At 38.1% G+C, this 26,136-nt stretch overlaps 1 protein-coding gene across 2 annotated transcripts in view; it reads right to left on the reverse strand.

Moving 5' to 3' along the window:
• Positions 1–25,891, reverse strand: part of LOC121315463 (dermatan-sulfate epimerase-like) — a 39,630-nt gene extending 13,739 nt beyond the window's left edge. Inside the window, exons 1-4 of one of the 2 annotated variants that reach the window (XM_041249577.1) lie at positions 25,607–25,891; positions 24,640–24,870; positions 19,057–19,511; positions 8,984–9,237 (exon numbers count right to left, since the gene is read on the reverse strand). In XM_041249577.1, coding sequence (XP_041105511.1) covers positions 8,984–9,237; positions 19,057–19,472 — 670 coding nt within the window. In that variant the 5' untranslated portion in view covers positions 19,473–19,511; positions 24,640–24,870; positions 25,607–25,891. Of the gene's footprint in view, positions 1–8,983; positions 9,238–19,056; positions 19,512–24,639; positions 24,871–25,606 lie in introns of those variants that run through there. The other variant, XM_041249578.1, reaches the window with a different exon arrangement.
• Between the last annotated feature and the right edge of the window lie 245 nt (positions 25,892–26,136).

Raw genomic sequence — 26,136 nt, forward strand, 5'->3', positions numbered from 1 at the left:
AGAAATAGTAAATGGTAGTTAGAAATAGTAAATAAAAATATAGTGACTCTCAGTAGAAGTCCTCACAAGTGTTTTGTATCCTGTAACATTGTTGTGTGTGTGTGTGTGTGTTTGTGTCTGCATGCGTATTTGTGTGTATGTTTGTGTGTTTGTGTGTGTGCTTGTGTATGTGTGTGCGTGCGTGTGCGTATATGTGTGTATGAGTATGTGAGTGTTTGTGTGTGTGTTTGTGTGCGTGCATGCATGTGCGTGTTTGTGTGCATGTGCTTGTTTGTGTGCATGCATCCGTGTTTTTGTGCATGTGTGTGTGTGCATGCATGTTTTTGTGTGTTTGCGTGTGTGCATGTCAGGGTGTGTGCGTGCCAGTGTGTGTGTGTACATGTGTGTGTGTGTCAGTGTGTGTGTGTGCCAATTTACCAATTACCATCATTATGTACAGTATGGGTTTAGAAGCACCACATGCACATTTTCCCCTCAGCAGGATATTTGGGTAGGAGTCTCATACATCTTATGTTCATTTCTAACTTTGATCAATCACACTATGGCCTCCTATTCCAATGACACCAGCACTAAGCAATTTTGTATGTTGTTTTATGATAATGAGGCACAAATTAATCTAAAAAAATGTGCTGTCTAATTATTGTCAGCGTTTATAATGAGATCTGTCCTGTTTTGATATGGTCATGCTGAGGAGATAGGAGCTTGTAGATTGATCAGCACATTCCAGCTACTTAGTTAACAGGGCTGACCTACCCTCTAAATCATGTCACTACCTGCAACACACAGAATACAAGCCAGCAGGAGAAACACAGCCTTTTTCTACATGCAATAGTCTAATTGCTAGCAATGTATGATTTCTTGCAGAGACTATTTGGTGGAATAGCATGAGCAAAAGAAAAAATACAAAAAGTGTAAGATGGTTTACATCTCTGCATAGCGAATACATAACTGTGGCCTTGAGCAAATCAATTCAGCTTGTAGTGCCTCAGGTCCAACTCAGCTGCAACCAATACCCCTATTATTAATAATATCCAAACTCGAGGTGCAAGGTACGTACATTGTTCTGGGAAACATAGTCTCATGGTGATGACAATAATGCAACCATCTTCCATAGCCACCAAAATCCCCAGATCACTTTTGGGATGAACTTGAACAATAAACTTTTCGTCATGATCAGGGCCAATGATGGCCCAGTCCTAACATAAAGGCCAGACAGCGTATTTGAATATTTTAAAACCTCCTCTGCAAAGTTTTGTTTTAATTGCATCAATGGTTCTCAAATATAGCTACAAACTATATTGATTGTGAGACTGTTAGATTGAAGTAGGTGGAGTTGTATGAAGATTAAGGTTTCAGTATGAAGGTTAGGTAGGAATCATGCCACATCTATGCCTTAACATGCTGAAAAAATGTGTGCATTTCAACTGGAGCAGAAGCTGGGCAACAAGCCCAACAATTTGACTGCATACATCAAGCTGTGGTAGTGAGGAACTCAGAGCCAAGAATGAGTCCTGGCACTCCCAGTGTAGTCAATGCTGAACTAACATCCTGGCTTCAAAATAAATAATGTCTCTGTATCAAATATAGACAAGACAAATTGTGTGATTGATCAAAGTTAGAAATGAACATAAGATGTATGAGACTCCTACCCAAATATCCTGCTGTGGCGAAAATGTGCATGTAGTGCTTCTAAACCCATACTGTACATTATGATGGTAATAGCAATCCTACATTAGCTCAGGTGTACCCAATTGCCTTCAAAATCTCGCATCAAGTTAAGTGGCCTACACCTGTGTTAAATTGTAGTGACTCAAAGGTCTTGAATATCCCTTGGAGCACGGTCAAGATGATTACACTATGTAACACAATTTTTGTTCCTGGGTAGTAAGTGTTATTTCCAAATTGGTTATGCCTCAAAAGTATTGAAAATGGCTATTATTCCCCACAAACTTTGCTTTAGTGACCAGGACAGTGATATTTTGAAATTTACCTATTTCCAGTGAGAAAACGGTCTTTTCGTTCACATAAAGTCAGTAAAAAACAACATATGAATCTAAATGAACATGTACTTATACTAAAGTAATACAAAAATGATTACAAAAGATTTAGAAGTGAGTAGTTTTTCGGGATTTACAATTATACTGTAAATCACTTTCACAAATCAGCCCCCAAATGTAGTCTCCCATCATGTTCTTGTTATACTGTCCTTTTTAGCGGCGTTCAAAGTCCAGTATATCCTGGTGAAAGCACTCGCCTCGCTCCTCCGAGTACGCTCCCATGTTCTCCTTGAATTTATCAAGATGAGCATCAAGGATATGGACTTTGAGGGACATCCTACAGCCCATTGTGCCGTAGTTCTTCACCAGAGTCTCAACCAGCTCCACATAGTTTTCGGCCTTGTGATTGCCCAGGAAGCCCTGAACCACTGCGACAAAGCTGTTCCAAGCCGCTTCCCAGGATTCCAGCACTCCAGGATCTTCTTTATCAGTGGTCCGACAAAGACACCGGCTTTGACCTTTGCCTCAGACAGCTTAGGGAAGAAGTCTTGAAGGTACTTGAAGGCTGCCGACTCCTTATCTAGAGCTCTGACAAATTGTTTCATAAGGCCCAATTTGATGTGCAGTGGTGGCATCAGCACCTTCCGGGGGTCCACCAGTGGCTCCCACTTGACGTTGTTCCTCCCCACAGAGAACTCGGTCTGCTGTGGCCAGTCCCACCTGTGGTAGTGCGCCTTGGTGTCCCTGCTGTCCCAAAGGCAAAGATAGCAGGGAAACTTGGTAAAACCGCCTTGGAGACCCATTGGGAATGCCATCATTGCAGCCTCTTGATGCCATCTCAGAAAAATGCAGATATGTATCCACTTAGGCAGCTGGAACTAAACAGAACTGGTGGGCTTAAGGCCCCTGTATTTATACTACTATATTACTGGAAAGTTCTAGAAGTTACTCCAAGTTTACTCAGCACTGAATCTATCTGGAATGTTCTGGAAAATAGGTAAATTTCAAAATATCACTGTCCTGGTCACAAATGCAAAGTTTGTGGGGAATAATAGCCATTTTCTATACTTTTGAGGCATAAGCAATTAGGAAATAACACTTACTACCCAGGAACCCAAAAAAAAATTAAAAATTGTTACACGGTGTTATTAAGAAGTGGAAGGTGTATGGCACCACCAAGATCCTGCCCAGATCATGCAGTCCTTCCAAACTGGATGACTGAGCAAGAAGGAGACTGATCAGAGAGGCTACCAAGAGGCCAAAGGCAACTTTACAAGAGCTATAGGCTTTCATGACGAAGACTGGTCAAAGTGTGCATGTGACAACAATATCCCAAGCACTCCAGAAATCTGGCCTTTATGGTAGGGTAGGAAGAAAGAAGCCATTACTCAAGAAAGCCCACCTTGAATCCTGTTTGAAGTATGCAAAAAAACACTCAGGAGATTCTGTAGTCATGTGGCAAAATGTTTTGTGATATGACGAAACTAAAATTTAACATTTTGGCCTAAATTCACAGCGATATGTTTGGTGCAAACCCAACACAGCGCATCACCCAAACAACACCATCCCTACTGTGAAGCAAGGTGGTGGCAGAATCATGTTATGGGGATGTTTCTCATCAGCAGGGACTTGGGCATTTGTCAAGATATAAGCTTAAATGAACGGAGCAATGTACAGAGAAGTCCTTGAGGAAAACCTGCTGCCCTCTGCAAGAAAGCTGAAACTGGGACGGAAGTTCACCTCTAAGCATGACAATGACCCAAAGCACACAGCTAAAGCTACACTGGAGTGGTTAAGGAACAAAAAGATACATGTCCTTGAGTGGCCCAGTCAGAGCCCGAACCTAAATCCAATCGAAAATTTGTGGCATGACTTGAAGATTGCTGTCCATCAACGCTCCCCGGAACTTGACAGAGCTTGAACAGTTTTGTAAAGAAGAATGGTCAAATATTGCCAAATCTAGGTGTGCAAAGTTGGCAGAGACCTATCCCAGCAGACTCATAGCTGTAATTGCTGCCAAAGGTGCTTTCATCAAGTATTAACTCAGGGGGGTGGAGACTTATTCGATTATGATCTTTCAGTTTTGTATTTTTAATATATAATTTTTTTCTCATAAAAACGTTTTTCCCCTTAACAGTGTGGAGTATGGTGTGTAGATAAGTGGAAAAAAATCCTCATTTACATGCATGAAACTCTGAGGCACTGACACAACGAAATGTGAAAAAAGTTCAAGGGGGTGTAGATTTTTACAGAATAAATGCAGTCTAATATTCAATATTGCGATATAAAAACCTGTGAATTAATACCGCTTGGAGGCTGAGGTAAATTGTCTCTTAAAGACAACCTTATTATCCCCCTCTGGGGATGAAATCTTCTGGGAAGGTAATATAGTGGACGCGGTCATATTTCACACAGGTACTTCTTACATTTGTTCATATATCTAGACAAGCGCTTATCCAATTGTCATGAACCTTGGCAGTAAGATCATCAGCTTAACCCTTTCAGTTCGAGCTGAAGAATAAACTTCTCTGTTGAGATTACAGGGGAAGTAACATGATTTCTGACGGCATATGTTAACAGGACCTTGTGGAATAATTCATATTCTGGACTATTCTGTAATACTGCTGCTAAATATGTATGTAATTGTACTCAACTTTTTTTTTTTTATCATAATGACTCCAACTTTTACAACCTTTATGGCACATGAGGAGAAACTGTAAAATGACAAGACCTCTTGTCAAAGGCACTGAACAGGTTAACTAAGTGCTTGAAGTTTCTCTTTATAATAATAAGACATGCACTTAACATTTAGTACACTGCTAAAACACAGAAGAATGAAAGAAACACTATGACTTTTATTTGGAAAGCTTCACTTGCAAAATGTTTTTGATTTGATGTATAATCGAATTATAATAATAAACTGAGGGTTTATTTCATAAAAGGTGCTTGTATTTAGCCCATAAATACTCTTACATAGACCAGCTAAGTTACCCCAACCACTAAAAAGACACATCATAAGATGATCCACAAGTGTGTGTCAACATGCATGTTTTTGCTCTTGGAATTTTCCCACCTTCACCTGCTGTATAGAGTTTCCATATGAGAGTGAATCACATGTGCCCTCTTAGCAAGCCATGAAACAGAGCCAGCTGGACACTGCATCTGCAAATGTTTGCAGTTCTGAATGATTACGTCATTTTTATTAGTGGAAGATATCTTCCTCCTCAATTCATAAAAATGCTAAAACAGCATTTTTTGCACAGTATTTATAGTCACATATGTAATATAGACTAGCATAAACAGTTCTCATTATACAGCCTAGTATGAATAACTCTAAACTCTCATCTTAAATCTGTGAGGATTTGTCATAAAGAATGTTTATAATTTCAGTAAGTGGTTACAAAGATATAGATGACAATGGAGAAAACATTTATATATGCCAGAACGGGCAGACCTAAGAAAATCACGACCACAGAGAGTACCCCGACTGGTCTCCAGTGGTCTCCTAAACATTAATGGTGGCTCTGCAAAATACTACATATGCATGGCTGGATAGTCCAACAGTTTTTCCAGGATGATGTATGTACAGCATCCACTATATCCCCAACTTCCACCAGAGTATAAATAGTATTATCACTTTCTGTTTGTATGCATGGAAAAGCCTGTTTGACCGCTATCACAGCATCATTTTGTTTTGCTGCATACTATTTGCAACATTGGGGTGGGGGGCGGGTTTCCATTGACTCTGCTTGTACCTTTTCTTGTCTCATGACATTTGAGATCATACTGAATAATGTGGACATGAGCTCCTCGAAGCACACTTCCTTTGATTGAAAAAGATTACAGCTCATACCACATTCTCTTCCTCCAAGCTTCAGCAGACTGGGCATTATATAGTTATTTAAGACTGCGGTCTGTGTAACCAGTTACTGTGACTATATATACAGGGCCATCTTCATGCCGCTGGAATTTGCATGCAGAGACTGTCAAGGTTTCACCCCTGAGAGCCCCCAGCAGGAACACATGCCAGGAAAGTGCAGAGGATAAATTGCTGCTGCCAGATTCCAAGTCTGGTAAATCCATTGCCTTGTGGAAAATAAGACTGAACAATACATACTTCTTAGAATGACTTTTCCATGATCGTCCACTGGTCCTCATCAATTAAAAAGATGCTAGTGTTATTTAACTACAAAATGTAATAAAACAGAAATTTAAAAACAGACAAAAAATGTAGTTTTAATTGTAAAATTACTAAGATAAAAGTCTATTAAAAGTCTAATAAAAAAAAGAAACATGAATAAAATTGGAAAAATGACAAAAACAAAACAGTTTTTTTGTTGTTAGATTAGACATGTTGACAAGCTCTAACGAGGCCACAGGGGTACTTTACACTTTTACAAAGTCAAGAGGATGTGATGGCTAAATCACAAAATGATTTACAAAGTAAATCTAAACAGGAAGAACAAGCCACGTGTTAACATGCCTCTGACATACTCGGGGCCAGTGTGGGGGTGCAAGGGATGCAAATTTCAACTAACTTTTGTACTTCATAACATACATTTAAAAATTCAATTGATGTTTATGTTTTTTGTGACTAATTTTAAGCTATTATGTTTCAATATTATCTAAATTGAGTGATTAATCAAATTTATTAATCTTGTTACATAATTGATGTATTAAAATGTTTGAATATACTGTTACTTGATTGATTACCGTCTTGTTCAAGTTAGTCAAGTTCCTCTGTTACTTTTCTTGAAAGGGCAGAATGCAACAGCAATGCATCCAGACATGTTAAGCAAGCAACTGTATTTTTTATTAACCATCGCTGAGAAATTGAGTGGTTACAGTAGGTTTAGGTACTACGTCTAAATTCATAATCTGCAGTCGCAGGGCATGTCCTAAACTCAGACGTGTTTAAAAAAAAAAAAAAAAAAAAAAAAAAAAAAAACAGCCCCTAAATCAATCACGGTGTTCCACTAAAGCCTTTTACAGTATAATCAATTCCCTGTGCAGGACTGCTCCCACATATCACTGGACTAGATTATTAATGTCTGAAAATGATGAATGTGATAAAGGACTGGTGCACTTGTGTCTTTAAATATTTAAATACACAAAAATTAATCTGTAAAAAAAATCAACAGTATAAAAAACTTGCTTACCGATTCCAGCATACTTTATCATTTTTCTTCTTAACATAGTTCTTGGCCGACTGACAATTCTGCCCAGTAAACTTCAGAACTTACACATGAAAAGGCCTTCAGCTTTGATTTATAGAAACATTACACTCAGTTTGACCTCCAGTTTCATAATCAGATTTATAGCAGATCACTTATTTTGCTATGAGCTGGAGTCCCACTGCTTGAATACATGCACGCTGTTTGTTGTAACTTCATTTTAACACAGCAAACATAGAGGGTGTTAGTTTGGCAGAACAGGACGAATGTTTAATTAGGCCTGAAGGACAAAAAAACAAGAAAAGGGGTTGCTGTGGCTTGTACACATTAGCCAGAAACAAGGTTAGCAGCGGATCCGTTATGTAAACACTGTTGCTCGGTAAACTAGTACACAGAGTGTGCTACACTGTGATTTATTTGTTTGTTTACTTTTTAAAAAACAGTTACATTCAAGATATGAAAAGATTCCTCAAAGAACTTACGTTATTCCTGGTAGCATTGCTTACTGATTATCTCAGTACATAACTGTAGGAAAGCCATCTGGTTAAAGGTATTAATAAGCACAGGTCAGCCTGGTATCCTGTCAGTAACCAAACTGCTGATTCTTGTAGGCCTGCCCTGCAGACAATTATCATTGTAAATAGTTCAAAGACTGAGGAATAGATTAAAGAAAGATGGAAAGATTGCATAGTTTGGCCCTTGGACTTGCCTTGTGGTACAGGAGGAGCCGACCTCAGAAGGGAGGGAGGGCTCTAAGCCTTTCAACTATATTTATGGCAAGTCTCCAATACAAATTGAAACAGACAAAGGATGGTGATGGTGTAAAGAAACACTAAGTATACTGAATAAATATGAGGTTCTTATTTTCTAGGAACACGATAAAGGCTTGAGTTGAAGTTTGTAAAATTACACTCAAGAGGAGGCACAGCCCTCAATAAACAACACATCTCTGAATTAACCAGTAGCCTTTTCATATAATCTAGTGGGTCTTGGATTTACACTCATTTGCAACCAAAGACTCCAGTATCTCTTCCTTTGACAATTACCTTTTCCAATGGCCGGGCAATAGTCACACTGCCACTGCCAAGTGTGTTTGAGGCAAAATGTAACTGCAACTTAATCACTTCAGTACATTCTTGCTTCATAAAACTTCCACATAGACATTTACAAGTTCCTCTACCAAACCCCTGCCACAGAAACAGGGTAGTTTATGTACACTAATCTTTCACAAGTTGTAGCAAATAAATTAAGAGCAACTCAAGAGCAACATTCAGTTTCTCAGAATGAAATGAACTTTGAATGACCCACATATTTGGCAGATATCCTAAGTAAAATAAACATCAAAGAATGAAAAGATTTAGACACAATACAATCATTGCTTAGTACTCTTTTAAGGAAGCTTTCTCGTTTTAAGAAACATACTTATGAGTCATTTGAGTTTCTACAGTGTGGTTTCTGTCAAAGTTTTAAAAAATAATGTTGATTACAGGGATAGAAATAAGGCTCTCATCGCAAAGAGGTTGTATATGTTACTATGAGCTTGTTTAGACACACCTGAGCCTGTCACAAGTAAAGGAGCAATAATTAGGCTCTAAAAAAAAAAAAATATATATATATATATATATATATATATAAAAACATGTGTAGCAGAGAAGGCTCTGTCAATCAGTAATGGATCTTTGAACAGAAAACACAACCTGATTTTCTTCCAACCTCACTGAATATACTGATATGAGAACTGAGGCTTCATTTGATTTCTCTTCCAGTCACACTTAATGCTGCAGGTTTGAGCATGCTCTGAAGATACCTTACCTTGGTTCATTAGTACAAGGCTTCCTGTCAATAGGGCCACGCAGTTAGTAGGTTGGTGATTGTGCAGATACTGAAACCCCCATCCTTGGCTGTACGACTTGTCATACATGTACCTGGAGGCATTGGCAATCACCTCCAGAAACCTGTGCTGCTGGGATTTGCTCAGGTGGTTGTAAAGAAAGTCGTATGCAGTAGAAAATCCAACAAGTGAGTGAGCTAGAGGTACTTCATCCCAAGGAGCATCTTTTACCAACCTAGAACCAAAAAACAAGTTCATTGTAAATCACTGTGCCACAAACACATGAACAATGCTCTATAGTACAGTGTAGAGAACAAAACAGTATTTGATGGCTTTGGGTTTATTATTTATTTTATTTCTTTGCAGGCAAACTTATCCAGATATCACATTACAGATAAGACCAGTTATAAAATACAATAAAGTCAGTAGTAAATAAGAGAATATAAATACAGTAAATAATTAAGTTTGAGAGCGATTTCAACTAAGAGCAGTCAAACTTATAGTTAAATTCCATTAAGATCAAATAGTAAGTACAATAAATGGATAAGAACCTGGTTGATTTACTTTTGTTTAGCAGTGTTGTAGTTTTGTTCAGAAACAAAGTTCTCTGCTGTTTGTTACATGATTGAATGCTATAATATTAACAGTATAACTAATGACCAACAGGATTTAGGATGAATAAAAAAAAAACACATTATATATCATAACCCTGGTTACCTGAAATAGAAATGTAACCATTATCATATGGGTATTTACCTTAGAAAGATCTGAAACCCGAATAAGATATATCAAACCTGCTTGTAGAGCCTGTGACACAAAAGCACTGTGGTCACAGACCTCAACGTCATTTTTCCTTTAAGCCTGCTGCAATCGTGCACGCAGTGACCTTAAAGGCCAATGGTTACATTTTTATTTCAGAGAACCTAGTAAATGAATGGGGAGTAGACCACACTGCTGCATTGCAAATGTCCTTGACAGATGCTCTCTGGAATAAAGCCAACGAGTTGCCATGCGCCTGGTGGAATGGGCAGTGAGCTCTTCTGGAGAGGGCAAGTTGGCCAGCTAATAGGCAGTCCTGATTGTGTCTGCTATCCACTTAGACAGCCTCTGCTTAGACATGGCTTGACCATGAGACTTCACCCCATAAGAGAAAAAAAAAATTCTGATTGCCTCCAACTTTTCGTCCTGTCAGCATAGTATGCCAAGGCCGAATCTGGGCAGAGCGTATGGCGCTGTCACTCTCTGTGAGGCTGGAAAGGAGGCCAATGAAGAGAATCCAATTTCACAGACTGGTTGACATGGAATGCCAAGATTGTCTTCGGCAAAAAGGCAGGATTGGTACGGAGCGTAACCATTGTCCTGGCCTCTGTAAAATCTAAGCAGGCTTTTGCAATGGAGAACGCCTGAATCTCACTCCCCTGCTTTGCGGAGGTAATAGCAAGCAAGAAAGCTGCTTTGATCGATAAATATTTCAGCTCAGCTCAAATGGAGACTTCATGAGGGGATTAAGCACCACATTTAACCCTCAGCGAGGGACAGTGTCCTTTATAGGTGGCCGGAGCCACCGAGCCCCTTTCAAAGATTGCCCCGCCAGGAAGTGAGCTACTGGGGAGACCAAGTCAATTTTGACATGGCAAGTTGAAATGGCTGCCAGATAGACATTTAATGTGGAGGGGGATTTCCCCTAGTCAAAAAGATCCCACAAAAATAGAACCCACGAGGTAGACATCTGAAAAACACCCCAATTGTACCCATAGCTCTGGCATTTGCAGGGTGTCAATGATCCTATTAGAAAGCCCCTGCTTGATTTTCTACAACATAGCAGGAGCAGGGTGAGTGGTGGGAAGGCATATAACAGTTGCCTCGGCCACTGGTGTGCCAAGGCATCTACAGCCAGCAGGTTCCCGCCTCCTATTGTGGAGAACCAGAGGGGACAGTGGGTTGATTCCTGGAAGGCAAAGAGATCTATGCCCTCCAAAACTCTTCCAAATGAGGCTAACCACCTCGGGATGAAGCCACCACTGTGAGGCACTGGGAACTCACCTTATGAGGAGGTCCAACGCTAAGTTTGTCACCCCAGGCAGATGTTCTGCCCACAGTGAGAGGAGGTTCTTGTATGCCCAGAGCTAAAACTTGCGGGCAACGTAATGGAGACTGGCCAACCTGGTGGTTGATGTAAGCCACCACTGTGTTATCTAGATGGAAAAGCACATGTCTCCCTTGAACATCCTGCAAAAAATTCTGCTTGGTCAGGTAAACTCCAAAACATGTGGAGAACCTGCCAAAGGGGATTCCACACACCTTGCACTATCCTGCCATTCCACACAGCGCCGTGAATACAGTTTCCTGCGTGGGCTACTCTCCTGGGTACGTTGTCCAGTCTCCCTTGGCACAGAGCCATGGGGTGAGGATGCAGCCACCTCTCTAACAGAGGGTGATGGGTAAGAGCACTGCGTTGGAATAAGGGACACAGAGCGCTCCGTAGAGTTGTAGGATAAACGTTTCTCAAGCGTGCGCTTAGAGAAAAGTGCACAAAACTCGCAAAAACTGTGGTTCAGCAGTGCTTCCTTGGCATGCTCTGGCCACAGACAGGAAGAACATCCGCTGTGCTTGTCCTCAATTGGTAGACTGGCCTTGTATGTCTCGCAGGGATGAAACCCAGGCATAATGCAAGAAGCAAGCACCTGTACAGTATACAGATGTACAGGTGCTGCCTCAATCTGCTGATGGATAGCAACCTATAGGGTCAAGACCCGAAGATCGGATTGGTACCGGACATTGGACGTGAGAACTGGTCAGTAGCGGGCCATGTAGAACCAGGTAGGAACGGGTCAGTGACTTTAGCACCAGGTCGGTATGGTATGGTAGTTACTGTGGGTAGCAATGTACAGGGATGCCCACCTGTACAAGCCACTGGCAAAACCACTCAGTCAGTACTCGAGACTGAGGGAAGCCTGCTTGTTAAAATTAACTGACAGCCAAGTTCGTAATGGTGATGCTAAAGCTGTCACTAAAACAGCATGACGATACTGTGAGAGAGATTGCAAGCAACCTCGATCAAAGCAAAGTCTGGTCCTGTGCAGTGCTGCAGATATACCAGCAGCTGCTCTCACAACACATGTGAAGTAAAACCTCATAGCAGACAGGCCTCTGGAAAAATATATAAAACACAATGCGAAAAAAGCTTTTTTCAGCAAAGTACAGTCATTAGCCAAAGCCAAAAGGAGAAATAAATAACACCAGCCGGAGCTACTGCAGCCTGGGGGAGAGCACAAAGTCATCAGTTTTTACCCTGGTTTTCTCCCCAATTTGGAATGCCCAATTATTAATTTTATCCCGCTGCAACCCCCCAGCAACTCGGGAAACGGAGGCCGAAACACAGACTACAAATTGTGTTCCTGCCAATCTGTCATTTTTCACACTGTGGATCCACAGCAAAGCCACCAGACCCATAGTGCCGTAGGACAACACAGATCTGACCGCCCCCTAAGTACCCCTGGTCACGGTTGGCAATGACATAGACTGGATTTGAACCAGGCTATAGGGTTCAGGCTGTATTCCACACGGAGTGCCTTTACTGGATGCGCCACTCGGGTGCCAAACCAACATGTTGCTTGATCCCTGGGAAGGAGCGACTCTAGCTCCTGGCTTCACGTGGGGCACAAGGCCGAAGTGGGACATAACAAACAACAGGCACAAACACAAGTGATTTGTAAAACTAATATAGTGATTATTTTTAATATCACATAATTTCTGTAAAAACACAATAAATGTGAAATATATAGAAGAAAATGTAAGTACTTATCTGAACCAGCTCTCCTGTGACGGCAGTTTTTTTGTGGCTTCGGGGACAGGCCATGACTACATCACAGGCTCTACTTATTCAGGTTTTAGGCCTTTCGTAAATACCCATACGGAATGGTTACATTTCATACTTGAAAGGGAACTTTGCCTCTACATGCCAATTTGTGAACAGCTGAAAGCCTTTTAGAGTAACCAAGGGAAGGAATTACTTTTTTTTATTAAAGTTTCTATTGGAAAAGTATGAGAAATGTAGGTGTTTTGTGTAAAATATTAGAAGTATAATAAAAACATTAGCTCTGCTTCTGCTGCCTGAGCTATAATAAATATTGCAGCAAGACTTGTACAAATGGCAAATGTGTTTAAAACTATTCTATTCGGAGAATGTAATAAAACTCTCATGAAACTTGTGCCCTATACAACAATGTACTGTAGTAAACAGAACCCAGAAAACACCTTTTAGCATATAACTGAAAACTATTATGGGACTGTGGCAGTTTTTAATAGCTCATAAACAACAACAATCCCATCCACCAGCAGTGCCCTTTCATCCCTGCATGAAAGTTAATAAATCTGACAGACAGAAATGCTTCAACTAACTGGTCAGTTTCCCGGCATGTTACCTTCTTGAAGAATACAAGTGCTGCCATGATGTGATGCAAACACTGAAATACAAGTTGCTCTGGTGATCCTAAACCACAGAGACAACAAATACACCACCACAGAACATCACCACAAGAAATGCCTTTATTAACTGGCCAACGATCAATCAATAAATCTCAAGACACTTTGCTGCAGTTTACACTGAACAACCAAAATTTACAGAAGAATCATGTTACCTCATGAGAAAAGTCTAATTTGCAGATGGGTCTTCTCATGTAAGTTTTATACATGAAACATGCAAACTTCTGCTTGTAGTTTTGGCAAGTCTAAAATGAATACAATTCTAATAGAGTAATTCCAACATACTCCACACGCTTCCCGATGTTAATGTTAGTACCGTTCTACAACTTAGTGGCTGAAGAATTAAAGGTTACATTGACCACATTCAGCCTTCTTTCAGGACCATGACTGTGGTTTGCTGTAAGAACCCTTCATTTTATTCAAGATACTTCTCATCTCTATGGAGGAAATGTGGGGGTTAAAATGTATGTTTAGTTGCTCTTTATCCTTTGATCAGTTGCCAATAAACATTGTATTCCTGTTGTATCAGAGAACTACAATGAATACATTTTGATTATTTTATTTCCAGATTTAAAATTGTCATTGTAGCTAAGCAAAATAAAGGGACACATTTAAGACAAATTGAATTAACTTTTAGCTGGAAAGAAAAATATAAATTCATTCATATAAAATAAGAAATATTGTCCACTTTCCCTCTATCGAATGCCCTGTAATCTGTAAATGTTTTTTTTTCAAAGAAGTTTTTTTCAAGCTAAAAGTTAAGTTAATTGGGTCCAAAATGGTTGAAAACAAGTGGATGTTACTGTAGGTTACCACTATACTACTTCTGTCTAGTCTGAAAGAAACTGGCTTTTCAAAATGCCATTTTATATTACATACATTCAACTAGTCAAGGCAAACAGGCATCACGACACAGATCTCAAATTCAATATCCCTTTTCTTAAAACCAGAAGCTATTCTTCTCCATTGATTTACATTTTACAATCTTCACTGGCAATTATACTGGGTGATTTACTTTCTGATGATATAGTTCTAAATCACTATTCTAATTGGAATGTTTTAATGACTGAGCATCATGGATTAAGTCTTTCATTGCTGTTTGTGGTTTGAGGTAGGGGGAATTTCACATGTTTTAATATTTCATTTATTCTTGACTTGGTTAATGTTTTAACAGCCATTACAGATCATTGTAGAAATAAACATAACACAAATATTTGTGTTATTTTAACTGCCCTGTGAATGGAGTCCCAGGCAGTATGGAGGCCCCTATTACAACAAGAGAAACAAAAGTGGAACAAAATCATTGAATAGTTTGCCCTGTTCACACGTGCCTTCTTATACTGGTATCACTGCGGAACAGTATCACTGTGGAACAGTATCGCACCGGCTGTTTTCACTGGAGTTGTTGCCAGCGTCGTACCGGTGTAAGCCATCTTGGTGAAGGTAAACCACACATATGCTTCATTACTCTACTAACAGAATACAGCCATTATCTGATACACCTGTTAACTAGTAAACAGGTGTATCACTGATTCAGTAGGTGGAGATAGGAGTACATAAGGGGAACGTGTGGGCCAAGGGGTTGGTTAGCATCGGAATGTGAGGGGTAACGGTTCCAGTTCTGTACTGTATGTAATCACGGTTTTGAACTCTAATTGTTTTGCTGGTTATCAAATACAGTATTACAAGTGAATATCTTGTTGGAGAAGCACAGACAAGGACGGACTATTGACACTGCTGGGAATGCCTCACAGAAACCCTGGATTAATGCATTGGGATCATCCTGAACCTGGTGATTTCGGACATTATTATTTAGTTTTTTGGATTATTACTTTGGGGGAGTTTTATTGTTTAACTCTAGCGGTGTATAAAAAGAAAACACTGTGAACTTGAACTTTATCTGACTTCTTCTGTAAACACTCGTTATCACACCCTCGGACCTCCCAAGTATCTGTACATTCATATGTCCATTATCCTCACTGTGGTCTGCAAACAACTCCCAAAATTCGGTTATGCAATTCTTGCAAAAAACAGTTTCTACACAATCACACGTTGTGCTGCTATTATTACTAAGCAACACAACAAACATCTTTAACCACATGATATGTAACTATGTGATAGTCTGCACTTTTCCCCTTTATCTGTTTCCTTTTATTATGGGTGTGTTTATAAATTAAAATATATTACAGCTCCCTTTGATGCAGTGCCAAGCATCGCCTTCAAAGCTGCCATTAACTGAAACAGCTTTCTAATGTGACCTAAACAAATACTAACTCAATAACTTTTGACTTGTCACCATTACAGACTTCTATTTTTTTAGAGAGCATTCACAGAAATGCACTGCTTCCAAATCTGTGCTCATTCTACTGCTTTTGTTCAATGAACGGAGCATTGGGTATTACTAACTCATTTGAACAACTAAATTTAAAAAAAAAGTTAAAAGTTTTACCCCAATGGAAATTTATAGTTTCTAGAATTTCTTGAAAAAAAAGAATTTCAGGAAAAAGTATTTAGTAGTAGAAGTTTTGCTTTTGTGGATGAGGAAAAAAAAATTACAAGACATAGATGTCTACAATTATTTATTTCAGCAATTGTTTTGCAAAAAAAACTCAAAAAATGCTAAGTCAGAAGTACTCATACCCTTTGATCATATGATAGTATTATCTACAAGGTGCTAGACATTTCAATATGATAAAGCAGAACCTAATTCTAGAAACGTCTAGAAAATGCTGTATTGTAGGTGAACATTCTTAGATAGCATAAAAGCGTTGTAAGTGGTAATATCCTTCTACAAGGCTGTTTTTCCTCTGATCGCACAGGAAATTTAGTTCCAATACATGGTAAAATGGATTCCATAGCATACCAAAAGATATTGGCCAATCATCTGAAACCCTCCACTACAAAACTTAGTTTAAAGCACAACTGGACGTTCCAACAACAACAACGATCCAAAGCACACATCAAAATCTCCTTCAGAATGGTTAAAGAAGAACAAAATCAAGGTTCTGGAACGGCCGAGTCAAAGTCCTGATCTAAATCCGATTGAGAATCTTTGGTATGAGTTGAAGAAGGCTGTGAACAAGTCCTCAGAATTTGAATGAACTGGAACAATTTTGCATTGAAGAATGGTAAAAAAAATCACTAAAGAATCGTGCCAAAAGCTCATTGACAAATATCCTAATTGTTTTTAAAAAGAGGTTATTATTGCTAAAGGTGCCTCAACTAGCTCTTAATTCCATTTTCCTTGTCAGGGTATGAATACTTTTGAACTGGCATTTTGGAGTTTTGCAAACAAATTGCAGAAATAAATAATTGTAGACATCTATTTCTTGTAACTTTTTTTCCTTATCCACAAAAGCAAAACTTTTGCTACAAAAGATTTTTCCTAAAATTATTTGTTTTTGATAAATTTCTAAATATTAGAAATTTCTATTGGGGTATGTAAACTTGTATGTGTTACAGTGTTTCCAGGTGTATAGGGATATACCATTATTTCAATAGGTTAGCTTTATATAGTAACAGACGTTAATGTGAAACAAGAAGAGGCTACATTTGTAGCTTGACTTGTGAACTGTACCGCAGTGGGAATGATCAATTTCAGCTCCATGTTATTATATGGGTTTAGTCAGCCAGTTTCAATACCTCACACGACTATATGCCAAATAATGTGTACAGTCTGTTTTTGACACCATAATTTTTAACCAAAATGCTATAAATCCTATTGACTGTGTGCCACCAATCCCATATACAGCTATCCTTTTATATGTACATTGAGAGAAGTTCGCAATCAGTAAGTGCAATAAATTGCATTAGAAATTAATACATTAACTTGCTACACAAGGTAACGGTTATGGGGAAAGGCACATATTTACATTTACTGGATACGAGGATAACGCAAGCCCCAGTGCATTATTTGTCAGGAGGTTTTGTCAAATAAAACTCTTAAACCTGCAAAATTGAGACACCATGTATCTACAAAGAACTCAGAATGTGACAAAAATAAACACTTAAACAAAAGAAACAGGAACTTTGTCACTTTGCCTCCTTGCTGACCTGGTAGCGAAGATTCAAGCTCAGGAATCTTATAGTTAGGTATGTTTATAAATACTTTACTTTCTACATGTACTGATATTATACATATACACATACACATTTGTTTCAGAATGCTGCTGTGAAAAAATGTGTGGCAAGTGGTCTGTGGGAAAAATCCAAACACCAAGGTGGTCCCTACATTGAAAAAGGCTGGGAACCACTGTATTAGGCTAATATCATAAATACTTTCTAACAGAAAAAGCAATAAAAAAAAAAAAATAAATAAAAAAAAAAAAAAAACATGTTGGATTGATAGGAGAAAAACCCATGTCCCTCCATATTCCCTGTTCCCTCATCTTTCGTGAATCAATGTATTTATTTAACACACACTGTATACTGTACCACTGAAAGATCAAGGTTCCTTCCAGTATAAAAAGCTACTTATATTCCTTGCTATGAAACTGGAGTGCCTGTGGGGAATGTCTGTGGGTTGACAGCTCTTCATCTGTGCATTTCAAACCTAGAAGTTAGTAAAGAAACTTATTCTGTAAACAAACTCCAGCCCTGCAGTGAAAAGACAACAATAACTATTATGCCAAACTACACAATGCAGTCTTTCAGATTCAAAATTGTAATGCATTACGGAAACAGGCATGAGTAATAAAGAAACTGAGAAAGGGGGCAGCTGTCTCTTTGGGGCTCAGTACACATATCTCTATGGCTTCTTTAAACTGACAACAGCTTAATACAATAGTTGTGTTTGTTAATTGACTAAAATAGAGAAGCCAACAGTAATTTGTAATAGAAAAAAAGAAACAAATGAAAGGACAGACCCTATCATACAAAAACTGAGCAACTTATTTTTATTCCAATTTCTAAGCAAAGTCAAGATCTCAATTGTTTCATCCAGTGGTGCCTCTTCTCACCATGACGTGAGGCAGTTTTCCTGTAACATGCTCACGAAATTCATTCATCCACTTTTTTTAGGGGGTTGTCCTGCACTACTGAACCTATACTGACGTGTTAAATACTATTCTATCCCCTGATATTTAGCAGATATGGAGCCTGTGCTGAGAATAATATAACTTTTAAAAAGTATCCCTGATTAAAATCCTAGATAGCACAACCCACTCCCAATTCAATCTCATGTGTGCTCAGATTTGAAGCTACATTGATCTAAGCCAGCGTTTCTGAACTCTTGTCCACAGGCATCACCAGTAGGGTACTGTTTCACTCACATGCTAATTGCATTTCTTTATTTGCATTGTAGTCTGATGTGCACAGTAATGACTGTAGCTGCATACTATTCAAGGTCTTAGACTGTGACTGTTGTCTTTTATGTGCACTGGAACAAATATGGAACTCTGGTTGACACAAAACTGTAGATTGTTACTCGTTCTCCATGGACTTGATATGCTCAGACCTAAGCCTTTTAAGTAGTAATCACCTGGCTCCAATTTCCAAATTGTTAGACTGGGAGGGAATATTTATAATGTGCATTGTTTGAAGAAATAAAAATTCAAGACAAAAAATATACCAACTAGGCTGAGCTGCCATCCTCTCCATGTAGTCTTTAGCCAGCTCCAACGCCCCTGTGGTCTCGGGATAAAGCACACAGAACATGGACAGCACCCCGAGGTTGTTCCCGTAGATCTCATTCCATCGAGCACTAAAATCCGCTGGTTCCCAGGGAGGGAGGTATTCCTTTGGGGTAGCCAGCATGGTCTGCCCAGCCTCCTGGATCTTGCTTGCTATGTGTCGGTGGGTGCCCTGAGCTTTAAGCTGCAGGTCCTCCACCTCTCCCTTATTGAAGTAAAGCATGGGGTGGCCGTCATAATTTCCATTTTGGAAGGGAATTCCAGCACCATGGTTTTCATCAACTGGGAGAGCCAACAAGGAGCAGATCAGATGTATGAAAAACACTGTTGGTGCCCCGCGGGTATAGGTTCTCATTATGGCATCAGCAGTGGCACCAAAGCATTTTTGAAGTCTCTAAAAAAAAAAAAAAAAGGCAAAAGAATAGTTACAGAGCATAAGGAAGAAGTGCCTACTGCATGCATATATACCTACACAGCTGAAATGGGGAAAGCAGTGTTTAACCAGTACGTATTTGTATTTCTGTTTTATATTTATTCTAAATGTGTTTATGGGTTTCTTTGCTCCAATACTAAATTATTATTTTCTTTACCTGGCTTTGACTTTGAATGGAGAATCCTAGGTGTTAGGACTAAAAAGACTTCCCCATTTCTTCAAATCATGTGACAGTTTGACCTTTCATCTCTACAAACAGTAACTGTCAAGTCCATACAGATGGATCACTTCCATTTTTATTCCACACCAAATGCAGCCTGTGTTGGTTTGTCTGATGACATCAGTATATAACAAAAATTGTGTATGATTAGTTTGTAATTGCAGTATATCAGATCCATTGGTTTATATTCAATTTTGTATACAAATGGAATAGAGTGAAATTCTGAAGTATTTTTGTAGCTTTCAGAAGACGAAAACTAATATTTGAAAATATGTCCATTTATTGCTTGAACGCAGCAGTGAGATTTCTATTTTAAAAAGGTTGTATTTCCAATGTGGGAGGAAAAATATGTCCTGTTCAGGTGATGTACATATGTGTTAATATAGGTAACGTTTACTTAGGCTATAACTCTATCAATCTATGAGGAACAGAACTACCAGTAATTCTAAAACGTGTGCGCATAAGGTGTGAGCATTCATACATGATCATGGTTATGTAATTCTGCATGTAAATCTGCATGGTCATGGTCATGTAATTCTGTTAACAACCTTCACTTACATTGGGTAACATCTCCAATCCGGCCGAACTTCACTATGCACCAAACGAGGAAAAAAACTATGTGAAAGGGCCCTATCAGGAAGTGACATGTACAATGCACATGAGTGCAGCACAGATAGGAATCAGGGGGCATGTTGCAGAATAATTTCCTAAATTGCTTTCTTATCTTATCTTTCATTGCCAGGATAGGATTTTTCCTAACTTGACACTTTCTAAGTCACAGGTGGCTATAATTTCCTAAGTGCTCTATCCTATTTTAACTTTAGTTAGGAAATCCTATCTCACATTAAATCATATCCGTTTTCAACTGATCAAGTTTGAATCCATGGACAACGGTCACAGCTCGCGCCATATCCAGTTTTACATCATCACTAAAGAGAAAAATAATATATTTTAAGATTGGTTCCTCTTCTCTTGAATACAGGAACTACCACAACAAACATCAATAATAAAATAAGAATAATTGTTCTACTTTTTAAACTTGAATTTTTGTCTTTGGAATTCAAATTCATAGCTGTTGCTGTCAAAAGTCTAATTTAATCTAATCAGGGCTTCTGCTTTACAGACTACCGATCAGATCATTTCTAAACCATCAAAAAGCAGAAGCATTACTATTTCCACAACATTACAAGTGAGTAGACAACGTAATGTTAAAAGGATCCACGTTTACAAGATTCTTCCACGAGGTCGCATTTTGTACCACTTTGTTTTCAGCAGGTAATAAAGTCGGGGGGGGGGGGGGTGGGGGGGGGGGGGGGGGGGGGTGGGGTGCTCAAAGTACATTAACAGGAAGTTTGTCATTAAGTTGTTTTAGCTGTGCATTCCCTGATGAGAACATGTGTACTGATAGCATCTTAAAATGAGATACAAACTAACTGTATCACACAGAAAAAAGGCAACGCTGCTGAGGCACAGTCATTCATCTTATGGAAGCTACTTAGGCTAAATAAGGAAAGATACGTGAGACACCTGTTCCATTTACTGAAGGCAGTATTATAGTGTATAATAAAAATAAAATACATACGTAAATACACAGCTACACAAATTAATGAATATGTTTAAACCAGATATTGCTTGCTTCTCGATTAACAACAATACTGTAGCCTAAAGCTAGTTAGCCTGTGTCTGATCATGTGTTTTGGGAGGCAATATTTTTTAATTAGGCTACATTATATGTAAAAATAACTATGTCCAGTAATTACACCACTTAGATCTGTAATTTACAGATACTTGCTACATATTCTTTGTCTCATTTTACCCAAAGTAAATGAAGAATTACCATTAAAAGCTATGGATTTTCTTTTTCAAATCTAACATAGGACAAGTGCCACCTTGTCCTAAATGCTAGAAAAAAAAAAAAAAAAAAACTTAGGAAAGGAATGAGTTAACAATGTTCTGTAATACACAACTTCTTATCTTAACTTAAGAAAGAAAATGAATTAGGAATCCTTGTTCTGTGATATGAATTCCCCTAAACTGATACTTGGGACTTCCTGTCTCTAAGATAAGATAGGTTTGTCAGTTAGGATGTTTCTGTAATATGCCCCCTGACCTATAACCTTTTAGCACCATACCTAAGCTATGTTTTCAACAAGCCATTCCAATAGAACTGTAGGAGATGCTAGTTTTCCCAAACATGGTGAAGAAAAAACAAATGTAATTGACGAAGTGGCAGGAACCACTAGATCTGTTGCCAATCAGTATTTTCAACCATGCTGAAAGTAAACGTTTAAAAGTGTGGATAAATATCCTGAATTCATATAAACAACAAAGTGATCTGATTGGTTAGTGTTAGGAGCAGTGTTGTGCCATACATTGTTTTATGGAGTCTGTCCCATTGGTGAGATTAGATTAGATTAGGTTAAAATCTCTATAACAGTGCAGTGTGGTGTGCATGGTTTCTGCTTCACACAAAACATGATAGAACTAATGGTTTTGTTTGTTGTGAAAAACTGAAAATTACATTACTTGTAATATGAGTCTACAAATGCTATTTATAGTTGAGCTATCACGCCGTTGAGCCGCAGGCAGAGCCATGTTTAAACTTGAGGGGTATGTTTTCTCTGCCGTTTCAAAACGGGTCGGGACGGCATTTCACATGCTGCGCGTCCGTGTGACACAGATTTTTTTTTTTTTTGTCCAAGTTTCGTGAAAATCCATGCGATAGGTTTTGATTTTCAGAATTACGAAAAACGTTGTTTTGACAAATTAGTCAAAGTTTTCTTTGCGCTAAAATAACTCAAAAACTGCTGCGTGTTTACACGGCAGCGGATAGTACTCAGTAAATAGGAGTGCCTTTTTTTTTGGAACCAAAAAATAATAATTCTAAAGTATTTACCGAGTTATTTCAATTTTTCTTTGGGCATGCACGGTTTATTTATTTATTTATTGCTAACGCATGCGCAGACGGGCTCCACCACCAACAGTAAGTTAGTGTGCATTTGTTAGTTTAGTAATTCACTGTCGGTAATTAAATTTGAATTCCTTAGGTTATTTATGCCTTTTAGTCCTTGACTTTATCCATTTCATTCAAAACAAATATTGTAAATGCGACCATAACTAAGTCTGTGAAGCTAAACCCCGGATGCAGTACCATGATTGACAGTGCTATCTCCAATGCGGATTCCATAAGTTGATGTAGCAACGAATGAAATTGTACCTCTTAAATATTTACAGCCAGGATAATAGTCAGTATATATTTAGTTTACATGCATTATATACACTTTAAAACATAAGCATAAAAGCTTCGCCTCGTGACTTATAACGCACCCGGGGCGTGTGGATATTAGAGTATATCTCACAGCCTAACGCGTTGAAATCGATAGTTAACGCACTTACAAGTATCTGGGAGATCCTGTTGTTGACGATTATTAGGGTATTATCTTGTTTATAAGTGTTGAAATGATTGAATCTGTTGTATGGAAATGTGCCGCTGTCCTGCTTGCTAATGGCGACATTTGAATCAATGTACATTTTTAAACAAGGTATGAATATAAATATAAATACATTCATCAATATATTTATGTTGTTATTAATAATCACTCAGATAGCTGGCCTAATATAAACATAACTAAAGTACTTATGTTTTTAAAAATTGTTTAAAATGTAATAGCCTAATAATAACAGCTTGTTTATGTATTAAAAGTCTATGCATATGTGTATAATGTATCTAAAATTTGGTTCTACTTGGGAATGTTTGTTATAATAATAGAGAATTTGTCCTTATATAAAAACTAAGAGTTGCACCACAAATAATAATAAAAAAAAATAGCAACCAAAATCTATAAACTAAATGGATGCCTCTACTTTCCATTGCATATAAATATCATGCTTCAAAATCAGCCTTCCAGTGAAAAAAGAATGCATATTAAACACAAATAACTGTTTTACTTGACGGTAAAAGACAAATGGTCAGGTAAAAATTGCAAGGTAAGGCCGCCACTACCTGACCCATCTTCTGACAAAGCTTTCCAGCACACACTGCTTACCTGGTACAGTAAGTGGGTTCACATGAATATTAATACACATGAATATTAACCAGTCAAACAGTCATTTAAAAAAGGCTGAATCTGCAACTCTCATTACTTTAAAGGTGTTTCAAGTCCAGAAGGAAACATATATGTTTACTATCTAAAAATATAACCCTAAAGATACATTTTCTCGCGTCTATGCGTGGTTTATTTTGATATGCTAATGCTACAGCACACACATTTTTTTTATTTTGTACAGTGTACTTACTGCACATTGTTAAACTTCTCGAAAACAGACCTGGATTTTGGAAACACGAGTAGACCCAAATAGTCTGTCACGTACAAAACAATACAGTATATGCAGCCCTAGAATGAATGTTGTTGAAACGCAAAGGCTAAGTAAATTCAACAACAAACATGGTCTACTGAAAATAATAAAGAACACAGTAAGATGTTTATTAGGCTATTATGTATTAATCCATTTGTTTATTTTTACATTCTTTCCATAATTAGACAGCGGTGGTGGGGATACACAAGTACACAATATATTTAAACAAAAACAAAAATATGTTGGTAAATAATGGCACTTTGCCACGAGTACGACAAGACGTTCTATTAAACTTGGCAAACGCAGATTATACCGTTGATACATATTTATGCTATAATAGTTACAATTTGTGCAATAAAACATAAACCTGTTATATTACAATATGTGTAATATAATTGTGTAAGTTACAGGTACACACTTGAGTACCTTTTAAGTGAAAACGGTGCATTCACTTTAAGTCTTACGTTACCGATCAATATCTCATCACTCGAACTTGTTAAAGATCGTATTTACCTTTCACAAGTACATCTCCCAAGTGTGCGGATCCCTGAGTTTCTTTCCAGGTGTCATTGCTAGGAAGCGGAGGGTTGATCGATGTGTTTATTTGTCATTGTTGTCCCATACATTGGTGCTAACTCGTGTGGGATACTTTGGATCTCGCTGCAATTTGAGCGAGGTCTCGGTATGTTGCGGTTCAGGAGAACTCAGAAAACGTCACCACAGGCACAAGACTGGGAGGAGCAGCTGGAGAAAGGAAAGCGGGGCACAGAACGCCTTTACTTACTGTCTTAACAATACGTTTTTTTTTTTTTTAATTTAGTTTTTAAACCGTATCTGTACAATCAGAGCTTCCCTCTACTAGTTAACTATACGGCACTAGTACTGTATCACATTGATGTGAAGGTGTAATTCTGCGTGTAGATAATCTGCAGGTTGGTACTGTACCACACACAAACCTATAATCCATCATTTGTATTCAGATTTACGATACGTGTAGGAAGTTTATGTTTATGCCAATAATGAAACGGAAGCCTGCCCGTGTTAACATTATTATTTTTTTCTTTTTTTACTTCTGAGAATATACTAAGATTTTAAGTCTAATGTGATAGTTTGCTGGCAAAACACATATATAATATGGAAACGCGTACATATTGTAACAGACATCTGTTAATAGTTTATGTATATACTTATTTCTTATACACACATTCCTTACTGGTCATGGATGGAAAAACCATTAATGTGAGTTGTTGATCTTCCATTACTTTACTTATTGGGTAATTGCTGTATTACCAAACCGATTTATTTATTTTAGAAAACTTTCAAAAAATAATAATAATAATAATAATAATAAATAAATAATAATAATAATAATAATAATAATAATAATAATAATAATAATAATAACGTGTATATCTACGGTTTTCTTCTTTTGCTCATATCATTCTTTAAAATATTGTGAAAATCGTTATCGTAGACTTACCTTTTAAAGAAGAATTAGGTCTGTTAACAACAACTACCGCACTGTGCCATGACATGAGTTCTAATCACAGATGGTTAGATCTTTGGAACCACCTTTCCGTTTTACAGTACTGACACCTGATTGAATATTCAAAGTGTTATCTTTCAAACCAGTTGTCCTGTTCTTATTGACGTTTGATTTGAGGTGCTTTTCTACTGAAACCTGCAGTGGGGCTATTTAATTATTGTTAAATCAGCACTTTTCATATGGTTTTAGTTTCCTTTCAATTCAAAGACGACCAACAACAATAGCTTTGGCATATGCCTACCACAGGTCAGGTATTTACTGATGATTTCATATCAGAGCTGCCAATGCCGATAGGTCCCTCTGCGGGAGTGACGTCCAAGGCCCCGCATACCGAGGTAATAAGTAGTTACTCCGCAGAGCGCGCGCTCTCTTACTTCTGACATTTGGTGAGTAAGGTAAGTCTGACTAATCTGTCCAGTTGCTGTGACTGAGTCTGTGTAAAACAGCTCTCAGTCGAGTTTTCG

Source organism: Polyodon spathula, chromosome 5 (assembly GCF_017654505.1).
Source record: "Polyodon spathula isolate WHYD16114869_AA chromosome 5, ASM1765450v1, whole genome shotgun sequence".
Classification (NCBI taxonomy): Eukaryota; Metazoa; Chordata; class Actinopteri; order Acipenseriformes; family Polyodontidae; genus Polyodon; species Polyodon spathula.